The sequence below is a fragment of the Eimeria tenella genome, genomic scaffold (assembly GCF_000499545.2).
Source record: "Eimeria tenella Houghton genomic scaffold, Eth_scaff54, whole genome shotgun sequence".
Taxonomy (NCBI): domain Eukaryota; phylum Apicomplexa; class Conoidasida; order Eucoccidiorida; family Eimeriidae; genus Eimeria; species Eimeria tenella.
In genome coordinates this window covers 119,423-129,797 of record NW_013543408.1, presented here as the reverse complement: position 1 = coordinate 129,797, position 10,375 = coordinate 119,423, and the positions used below count along the sequence as shown (strand labels likewise).

At 45.3% G+C, this 10,375-nt stretch overlaps 2 protein-coding genes across 2 annotated transcripts in view; one reads left to right on the top strand and one right to left on the bottom strand.

Annotated features, from left to right (window-relative positions):
- Nucleotides 1-287: 287 nt before the first annotated feature.
- ETH_00014400 (uncharacterized protein) lies at nucleotides 288-647 on the bottom strand (the record flags this gene model as incomplete). Its single annotated transcript, XM_013377512.1, has 1 exon — nucleotides 288-647. One exon carries the CDS (start codon nucleotides 645-647, stop codon nucleotides 288-290), a length of 360 nt encoding a protein of 119 aa, XP_013232966.1.
- Nucleotides 648-3,032: 2,385 nt separating this feature from the next.
- Nucleotides 3,033-10,375, top strand: part of ETH_00014395 (uncharacterized protein) — a gene marked incomplete at both ends in the record, with an annotated part of 7,555 nt that continues 212 nt past the window's right edge. The window contains 11 exons of the mRNA XM_013377511.1: nucleotides 3,033-3,947; nucleotides 5,455-5,496; nucleotides 5,727-5,754; nucleotides 6,294-6,346; nucleotides 6,953-7,092; nucleotides 7,549-7,621; nucleotides 7,847-7,970; nucleotides 8,511-8,644; nucleotides 8,829-9,385; nucleotides 9,578-9,666; nucleotides 10,191-10,345. Of these exons, the coding sequence (XP_013232965.1) occupies nucleotides 3,033-3,947; nucleotides 5,455-5,496; nucleotides 5,727-5,754; nucleotides 6,294-6,346; nucleotides 6,953-7,092; nucleotides 7,549-7,621; nucleotides 7,847-7,970; nucleotides 8,511-8,644; nucleotides 8,829-9,385; nucleotides 9,578-9,666; nucleotides 10,191-10,345 (2,310 nt within the window). The remainder of the gene's footprint in view (nucleotides 3,948-5,454; nucleotides 5,497-5,726; nucleotides 5,755-6,293; nucleotides 6,347-6,952; nucleotides 7,093-7,548; nucleotides 7,622-7,846; nucleotides 7,971-8,510; nucleotides 8,645-8,828; nucleotides 9,386-9,577; nucleotides 9,667-10,190; nucleotides 10,346-10,375) is intronic.

The following is a 10,375-nucleotide window of genomic DNA, read 5'->3' as shown; positions in this document are numbered from 1 at the left end:
GGAGTGTGTGGGGTGTACATACACCTGGAGTGTGTAGGGTATACGTACGGCTGGAGTGTGTGGGGCGTACGCACAGCTGGAGTGTGTGGGATGTACGTACAGTTGGAGTGTGTGGGGTGTACGTACAGCTGGAGTGAGCGTTGTGGCAGTGGGGACTTGGCACGCGGTGTACAGACAGCCGGGGCCTCTGTGCATGCGTTTTGCAGGCGTTTTCGTTGGCTATTTTTTGGTTTTTTGCTGAAGCCGGTTTTTTCAGTTTTCTTCAAGGTTTCTCTTTTGGGGCCCATTTACGAGCAGCTGCTTTCTTGGGAAGAATACATCTTCGTCCTCGTTGAGAACGCAGCAGACTTTGCTGTCCTTGCTGCAGTCAGACGCTGCTGCTGCCGCTGCTGCTGCTGCTGCTGTTGCTGCTGCTGCTGCTGCGTGTCTTTTGCTGCTGCTGCTTTTGGTTCCGCCGCTGCTGTGTGTGGTTTGCTGTTCTGCCTCTGCTGCTGCTCCAATCCCTGCTGCTTCTGCTGCTGCTGCTTGTGCTGCTTTTTCTTATCCGCTGCCGCACCTGCAACAGCTGCTGCTGCTGCTGCTGCTGCTATCTTTTGCAGAAAGCAAGTTGCCTCTTTATTTTTGTTTTCTTTTAATTTTCTTTTCATCTTTTTGTCTTTACTACCTTCCACAGCTTTGTTGGGACTTCGCGCCCCCGAAGTCCTTCAAGGTTTTACAGGTGAGGCTGAGGTGTACGTACACCCGAGCATCAGCGAGGCACGCGTTTGATCCTGGACTCTTTCATTGAATTTATTTAATTAATTTATTTCAATAATACAAATAAATAATACAAATAAATGAATTAATTTTAAAAATTAATTCATTTGTTTTGTTTTAATTTGCACTTGGCGCAGATTATGAACTCCGAAACGGAAAACAGAAATTCTGCGCCGAGAGAACTTGAATGGGAGGACTGAGTTGGGGTGTATGTACAGCTGGCGCGCGGGACCCCCGGGAACCTTGCATGCGCAGTTTATGCAATTATATATATTGATTGTGAAATAAATGAATAATATTACGCAAAAAAACGAAAATATGCAAATCTGTGTTGTATAAATGTAAATAAAATGCATTTATGTACCCATTCAACTTGTATTTCGTACTTTCTTCTGTAGCAGATTTTCCGAAATGAACTTATCCAAAAACTGTCAGCGGGGATTCCCACTTGCGTTTGTTTGCTGAGGTGTCTAGACAGCTTTCCAAACGGGACGGAGTCCAAAAGAATGAACTTTTCATTTTGCATTTGTAGAAAGCACAAATGGAATCCAAAGTGGAGAAAAGTTGCCTATTTTCCCCTTTTAATTGCACTTTTTAGACTAACTAAACTTAATTAATTGTGCATTTTTAGGGATAAATTAAACCTATTTAATTCTGCATCTTCGCCCGCCTTCTTCTGCGGGTAGAAACGAGAAAAAAGAAGCCAAATTCAGGTGTATAGGCAGGTTCGGGTGTACGTACAGCCCGTGAGCAAAAGCACAGGACATTTTGTTTTTTCTAAAGTGGAAAATGCACTTAAACGAATTAAAAATAAATCCAGTTAAATCCAATCCCAATGATTTCATTTGATTCGCCCTAGTGGCTTCAAAAACGAAAAGAAGACAGGGGAGACAGACAAGACACCGGCACCCTAAACCCTAAACCCTAAACCCTAAACCCTAGCGACTTTTGGGGCTGTCGGGGAAGGGTGCTTGGCGAAGTCTTTGGCCACCCTGTGCCCCTGAGCTTGTAAACCCTAAACCCTAGTTGACAGCAGCGAGCTTTAAACCCTAAACCCTAGTTGAGAGCACCAAGCTCTAGTGCCTAAATCCTAGCACCTAGCCCTAAACCGTAAGTCCTCGTTTTCGGCACCGAGCTCTAAACCCTAGTAGAAAACACGGACCCCTAAACCCTAGTTGACAGCACTGAGATCTAAACCCCAAACCCTGGTTGACAGCACTGAGACCCCAAACCGTAAACCCTAGCGGACAGCACAGCACTGAGCTGCAAACCCTAAACCCTAGGTGACAACCCTGGAGAAAAGTAAAAGTGGTGTTAATTGCACTTCAAATTAGAATTTTGCAGAACTGGAAATCGAAATTAGGGTTTTGCGGAGAAGAAAAGAGAAAGGGTTTTCGAAAGCGGTTGGAGGGTTTCATTTCATGTAACGTTTTGTTGAGTTTGTTTGCGAGTTTCCCACTTGGCGACTGTGGTGCTGCTGCTGCTGTTGGGGGTTTCCGAAAGGGCTAATTGAGAGTTAAAAGGCGGAAAACGAATAGGAAACAAATAATAAAAGTGCAAGTTTCTTTTTAGCGGGTTTGGTGGCGCGGAGGCACAGTGCGGGTTCGGGTGTATCGATGCTGCTGTCTATACACCCCAGCGCGTCGGCGCGGGCGGGCGAGCGCGGCTCGTTGTTGTCGTCTCTGGAGACTTTAAAAGGAATAAAATGCGCCGAAAAGGAAACAAAATGCAGAAAGGAAAACTTTGGGGAGTTTGAGCGGCGCTTTGCTCGTCGCTGAAGGGGCGGCGGCGAGAGGTGTCTGGGTTGCGGTGTATGTACACCGGGGAAGCTGGCTGTACGCTCGCGACTAGCTGCTTCGAAAGCGCCGCGAGAGCTGGAGGTCTGAAAAGCACTTCACGCAAGACATTGAGGGCTTCGCAGGAGCTGCGCTGCGGCGAAGAAGGAAGGGCCCCAGGAGCGCTGCCGCTGGTGCAGCAGCAGCAGCGGCAGCACGGCAGCAGCGGCGGCGCTGCTGCTGCTTCTCGGGCCGGCTCCCAGCAGATTGCGCAGGAGTTGAAGTTCGGAAGCGAATTTGGAGTTGGCGCGTGCAGGTTGGCTTGGGAAGCAGCTGTATAGACAGCGGAGCGCCGCGCGGCGCGTGCGTTGCCGGACTCCGGGTGTATGTACACAGCTCGGGTTGGGGGTTTTTGCTGCAGCTGCGGTGCGCGTTCCGCCCGCGGGCGTCTGCGTTCGCGGCGTGTGCCGCTGCGTGTCCCTGGGCCTTTGCTTCGCGAAGATGCGCGGCGACGATAGCAGCAGCAGCAGCAGCCGCAGCGGCAGCGGCAGCAGCAGCGGCGGCGGCGAGCGGCGCGGGGCGGCGGCGGGGCCCGCGGCTGCCTCGGCGGCGGCGCCCCCCCCCCCCAGCAGCAGCAGCAGCAGCAGCAGCAGCAGCAGCAGCAGCGAGGCGCTGAAGCAGCGGTGCAACTCGCTGTTCAGCACGTTCGACGGGCAGCCGGCGGGGGCGCAGCGGGCGGCGGGGCTGGAGCTGAGCAGCGCGCGAGTGGTGGGGTCGCTGGGAGACAGCACGTGGTTCGGGGCGGACGCAGAAGCAGCAGCAGCAGCAGCAGCAGCAGCAGCAGCCGCAGCGCCGGCGGCGCGGATGAGCGAAAAGTACGGCGCGCAGTTCGCGCAGGTCCAGCAGCTGCTGCTGCAGAAGGGCTGGTTCGCAGAGCCCGTCGCGAAGGAACACCTCCTCGACTACTACAACCACCTCGGACTCAACGAGTTCTACTTCAAAACCGCCAGCCCCAAGTCCATCGCCGACAACCTCCTCGCCGTCATCGCCGCCAGGGCCCTCCACTCCGTCTCTGGCGACGACTACTTCCCGGAGATTCGCCAGCGCGACGAGCGTTCGGGCGACGTCTTTGCGTTGGCGAAGGCGTCGCTGACTGCGAGCGGCGCGCCGCGGAACTACCTGGTGGAGCGTGCGTTCGAGCTGCAGTTTCTGGACATGGGGTGGGGTTTGCGGGCGCCGCCGCAGCAGCAGCAGCGGCAGCAGCAGCAGCAGCGGCAGCAGCAGCGGAGGCGGAAGCAGCAGATGCGCATGCAGTGCTACCGCAGCACCGGCAGCGTCTTCGGCATGGACGGCGGCGCCGAGAGGCTCCGCACTTACTTCTTCCAGGTCGCCAAGTTCCCCAAGAGGCCCGAGCAGGTGCCGCACTTCTTTCTTCTTTCTTCTTTCTTGCTTTCTTTTCCTGTTGTTCTTGTTGCTCTTCTTTCTTTCTTTGCTTGGTTCTTCTTTTCTTTGTTTCCTTGGCTGTTTGCTTCTTGGATTTCCTCGTTTTGAGCCTTGTTCGCTGTTTGCTTTGTGTTTGTTCTTCACTCACCTGTTGTTGCTTCTTCGGTTTCGTTCCTTGTTTGTTTGCTTCGATTTGTTCTTTTCTTTAGTTGTTGTTTGTTTGCTTCGATTTGTTCTTCTCTTTAGTTGTTTGTTTGCTCGCTTGTGGTTTGGCTTCTTTACTGGTTCTTTTGCCTGTGACACGTGCTTTTGTTCTTTTCGTTTATCTTCAAAAGAGTTCCCTTTATTTATTATTTGTTTCTTTTTCATTTTGTTTTGTTTTACGTCCAGTTGTCTCCAAAAGAAAAAGACTTGTCGCTTTTGTTGGACACCGACTTTTACGCAAGCAAAAAAAATACTGTCACCGCAAGCATCTTTGAAAAGCTTAATTCCCAAGTAATTTAATTTAATTAATTTAATTTAATTTAATTTAATTAATTTAATTTATTTTAATTAATTTAATTTATTTTAATTTAATTATTTATTTTAATTAATTTAATTTATTTTAATTAATTTAATTTATTTTAATTTAATTGTTTATTTTAATTAATTTAATTTATTTTAATTTAATTATTTATTTTAATTAATTTAATTTATTTTAATTATTTCTTTTAATTATTTATTTGAATTATTTATTTGAATTATTTATTTTAATTATTTATTTTAATTTAATTAATTTAGTAAATAAATGATTATGTTTAATTGATTAATTGTTTGTTTAAATTGCCATTTGATGGTGTATAATTGTCTTTGGGAAGGCAAAGAAAATACTGTCACCGTCAGTGTCTTTGAAAAACTTAATTCTCAAATAATTTGATCTAATTTTATCATTTATTTAATTCGTTTCAAATAAACAACAAAATAAAATAAAATGAAATACAATAAATAGTTTAATTAATTGATTAACTAGCTATTTAATGGTGTTTGATGACTTTTATGAAGGCAAAAAAGCGACAGAGTCAGCGCAACAAGTTATTTTAAAAATTAACTTCCGATTAAATTAATTGACTATTCAGTTAATGTTTTACTCTGAATTAATTAATTTGCCAAACTAATTTACTAATCAACTAATCTAATCGATTTGTTAATTTAATTGGTTAATTGATTAATTCAGTGTTATTTAATTTAATTCCATTCACTTTAATTTTCGAATTTAATTAATCGATTTAATTAATCTACTAATTAACTTAGTCAATTAAATTTATCATATAATTAGTTAAAATCATTACTTAGCCCTATTAACTAATTTGTTTTCAGTTAGTTAATTAAAATTTTAATTACACTTAGTTTATTTAATTTTGTAAACGGACGAATTAATTAGTTAATTAATTAATTAATTAAGTAATTTAATTATTTTTAATGAACTTGATTTTGTGTTCAGGTTGTTGACGACTCCACTGGCCTCGCCCTCTTCGTCAACGTTGTCAGTTCTTATTTTTAATTTCAATTTAATTTAATTTAATTTAATTTAATTTAATTTTAATTCCTTTATTTCTTATTTTATTTCCTTTTCTTATATCTATTTTTTTAAATCCTTTTTGTTTTCCTTTTATAGCAGCAGTTAATTTAATGTAATTCAATTTTTATTTAATTTAATTTGAATTAAATTAAGTTAAATTAAATTCACTTTTACTTTCTTTTTTTCTTGTTCAGGTCCCTCGAGGCACAGGGCACAGAATTGGTATTTTCAAACAGTCTTTTTATTTATTTCCTTTTGGTCATTTTACCCATTTCTTTTTATATCTGTTTTTTGTTTCTTCTTTTAAATCTGTTTTATTTATTTCTTTTGGAATCTTTTTTATTTCTCTTTCAAATCTGTCATTTTCTCTTCCTCGAATTTATTTTTTTAAATTCATTTTTCATTTTTCATTTTTGCTTTCACTTGTTCTTTCTTTTATTACATTTCCAAGTAGCGTTATTCATTTGTTCATTTATTTATTTATTTGTTCTTCATTTTAATAATATTAATTGAAGAGAAATCAATTCAATTATTCATTTATTTATTTTTAATTTCATTTACTTCGATCATAGTGTGCAACTATCTTGTTCCAGTTCAATTCTTTTAATTTAATTGAATCATTTAATTCATTAAACTCAGTTTAATTAGTTCAATTTAATTTAATTTATTTAACTAATTTAATTTAATTCAAATAATTTGTTTTATTTTATTAATTAAGTGTAATTTATTTTGTTATTTAATTAATTTAATTTGATTTTCAGATTTGGCATTTCGCCGTGGGCCCCACACGGAGGATTTCTTCTCGCAGTTGGGAGTAAGTCCTTCATTTAATATAATTTAATTTAAGTCAATTTAATTTAATTTAATTTAATTTAATTTGTTTTATTTAGTTTATTTATTAATCTATTTATTTATTTATTTGTTTGTCTGTTTGTTTGTTTATACGTTTTATTGTATTTATTTCATTTATTTGGTTTTATTTAGTGTGGTTCTAATTTTGCGTTTAATTTATTTATTTTTAATTCTTTTATTTACTTTTACTTGGTTTCTCCTTTTCGTTCATTCGTCTTCAATTTAGTTCTTTTTTAATTTTATTATTTTTATTTTTATTTTTATTTTTATTTCTTTTTTGAACTTTTTCCTCTGTGAATACATTCCTTATTTGTTTATTTTTTAGTTTGTTTTTATTTCCTTTTATTGCTTTTGGTTGATTTGCACTCATTTGTCTTTTAATTTGTTTCTCTGATCGAAACCCTAAATTAGGGTTTTGAGGGTTTGCCTATTTCCAAGCCAACCCCCCCTTCACTTCCCAATCTCCTTCGTACTCTTCTTCTCCCTCTCCCTACCTCCAAACCCCAAACCCTAAACCCTAGCCCCCAAACCCTAAACCCTAAACCCTAAACCCTCGTTTTGCGCGCAGGACTGCGTGACGATGTGGGGTTTCTACAGCAGCAGGAAGTATGTGGAGCCTTTGGCGAATGGAGCAGCAATTATAACAAGTTTTATTGAAACCCTTCCTGAAGATGAACTCCCAAACCCTCAACTGAGCCAAGAACAAAGGCAAACCCTAAACCCTAAACCCTAAACCCTGGGCCGTAGGGGTGCTGGCTTAGTTTGACACTGGTTTCACGGTTTTTAGGGTTTAGGGTTTAGGGTTTGGTCTGTAGGGTTTAGGGTTTGAGTTATACTGCGTCCATTTACAAACCCTAGTAAACCCTAAACCCTAGGCCTTATCATGTCACATGCAAGGCGCCAGCCTAAACCCGCAGTAGCCCTAAACCCCAAACCCTCGTAAACCCTAAACCCTCGTAAAGCCTTTCGTAAACCCTAAACCGTCGTGAAGCCTGTAGGGCCCTCATAAAGCCTCGTAAACCTTAGTAAAGCCTCATAAACCCTGAACCCTAGAAATGAGGTGTTCACACCAGCAGCCATCTGGAGTTCTTCAGTAATCGAGCCTGAGACTTTAGGGTTTAGGGTTTAGGGTTTAGGGTTTAGGGTTTGTTTGTTTTTGTTCAGAATCGACCACCTGCTGACGGACCTGCGCATTCTGTTTACAATGCCGAAAACGAAGTTCACCAACTTGGCCCGAGTAAGCAGTGCAGCCCTCAGGGTTTAGGGTTTAGGGTTTAGGGTTTAGGGTTTAGGGTTTAGGGTTTAGTGGGCCCCTTGCTCCCCCGAGGGCCACCGCCGCTGCAAGGCCCCTGAGGCCGAGCTCTTTGCAGCTAAGCCACCGGCCTGAGCAAACAAGTGAAATAAAATGAATTAATTTAATCAAATTAATTAATTTCTTTTTTCATTTTATTTCTATCTTCAGGAAAGACTCCTCACTGTCCAGGAAACCGCCTACGCCCTTTGCGCCTGCCAATTCGCTCTCCACTTCTCCGCCACCGTCGGCAGCAGCTTCCCCAGAATCGAAAAACTTGTCAAACAATTCGGAGGTCCGGAATTTAATTTCCACTTTTTTTGGGGGCCCCCAGGGGCCCACGGGGGCCCCGGGGGGCCCGGGGGGGCCCCGGGGGGTCTGGGGGGCCCCAGGGGTACCTGTACCCTCCAGGGGGGCCCTTGGGGGCCCCTGGGAGGCCCCAGGGGGCCCCAGGGGGTCTCCTGGAGGGTACAGGGGGCCCCTGGGGGGCCTCTGTGCCCTGTGGGGGCCCTCGGGCACCCTCACTAGTTAGCTGCCTCAGTAGCTAGCTAGCTAGCTAGCTAGCTAGCTAGCTAGCTAGCTGGCTCGCTAGCTGGCTAGCTACTTAGCCATGTCACTGGCTAGCTATGTCATGAGAGCCTCAGTAGCTAGCTAGCTAGCTAGCTAGCCATTGTAGTGTATAGCTAGCTAGATAGCTAGCTAGCCAGCTAGCTAGCTGTTCTTTCGCGCAAGCTAGCTAGCTAGCTGTTGTGCCTCTCCAGCCAGCTATCTGGCTCGCCGTCGTGCCTAGCCCGCCATCCATTCGCTGCTGCTGCTGCTGCTGCTGCTGCTGCAGGAAAGAGCCTGACGATGCAGGAAGTTTACGAGCTGCGGACTCGACTAAAAGTTTGTCCTTTTACAGAAGACTTGATTTACAAAGTTGTCAAAGAAAACCCCCAAATGCTCAAACTCCTCTACAAGGAATTCGAAGTCTGCTGCTGCTGCTGCTGCCGCTGCTGCTGCTGTTGGTGCTGCAGCGGCTATTTGCAGATTATTCGCGTTCCTCCTTTTCGTGCTGCTGCACTTGGTGCTGCGCTTGCTGCTGCACTTGCTGCTGCACTTGCTGCTGCACTTGCTGCTGCAGCTTGCGCTGCTGGGTTGTTTGGTGGTGCAGAGTCTGCACAACCCGCGCGTGGCGCGTCGGTGCGCGGCGCCGTCGAGCGCAGCAGCAGCAGCAGCAGCAGCAGCAGCAGCAGCAGCAGCGTCGCCGCTGCGGGGCCTGGTGGCGCAGCTGGACGCGTTCGAAGCAGTTCCGGTTTTTATGAAGTTTTTGGAATTCAACTTTTCGACATTAAAGACGAACTTCTTCGTGCCTGCGAAGTGCGGCTTCGGGTTTCGACTTTGCGGAGAGTTTTTGCCAAAAGAGGACTTCGAAAACAAACCCTTTTCTGTGGTTTTCCATCTTGCTGCTGCAGCACTGGGGCTGCACGTGCGCTGCAGCGAAGTGGCGCGCGGGGGTTTGCGGCTGGTGCGCAGTGTGGGGTTTGGGGTGTACGTACAGAACGCGAGGGCGCTTGTTGATGAAGTTTTCAGACTTGCTTTCACTCAACACTTCAAAAACAAAGACCTTTCCGAGGGCGGCAGCAAAGGGGTCATTCTGCTCAACCCGCAGAACTCCGAGGAGGAGGCCCAGGCGCTCTCCCCCGTCGCCTTCAAGGCCTTCGTCGACAGGTAAACCCCAAACCCTTTTTTAGGGTTTGCGCCGCCCCCACGGCTACGGGCGTGCCGCTCGCTCCACGGCCTGAGCGTTTCCGGGGTTCTTTTGGCTAGGGTTTGCTGCCGTCCCAGGGCTTCGGACGCATACGGTGTAGGTTTAGGGTTTAGGGTTTAGGGTTTAGGGTTTAGGGTTTGGGGTTTGTGCAGCATGTTGGACTTGCTGCTGCCGCACCATGACGTGGTGGATCGGCTGGGCATTCCGGAGGTTTGCTTTTTGGGGCCGGACGAAAACACAGGTGATTTCTTTCGAAGTGTTTTAATCATTTCACAATTTTGATTCCAATTCGAAGTTAAGTGGGGATTTTCGAGGGTTTGGAAGGGTTTAGAAGGGTTTAGAGGGCTTAGGAGGGTTTAAAAGGGTTTAAAAAGGGTTTGTGAGGGTTTAAAGAGGCTTAAGGGGGTTGAAAAGGATCAAGAAGGGTTTAAGAGCGTTTCGAAATTGTTGGAAGAGTTCAAGAGAACCCAAAAGGGTTTAGGAGGGTTTGAAAGGGTTTGAAAGGGTTTAGGAGGGTTTATAGGGCTCAGGACGGTTTAAAAGGGTTTAAGAGGGTTTAAAAGGCTTTAAAAGGGTTTAAAAGGGTTTAGGAGGGTTTAGGAATCGTGAAGGGGTTTAGAAGGGTTTTGAGGTGTTTGAAAACTTGGTAATTCGGGGAGTATATATGGGATTTTCATGGTTTTTGGCGCTGCTGCATGCAGCGGACGTGCTGCATGCGTTGCTGCGGGTGTTTGCTGCTGCTGCGGCGCTGCTGCTGCGCTGCAGCAACGGGGGGCCTCCCCGACTGGGCCGCGGAAAGGGCCCGCGAAAGGGGGGCCTGGTTTTGGAAGGCCTTCACCACCGGCAAGCGCCCGGAGAACGGGGGCATTCCCCACGACGTGTTTGGGATGACGACGGCGAGTGTGGAGACCTACGTGCGAGTAAAGCAGCAGCAGCAGCAGCAGCAGCAG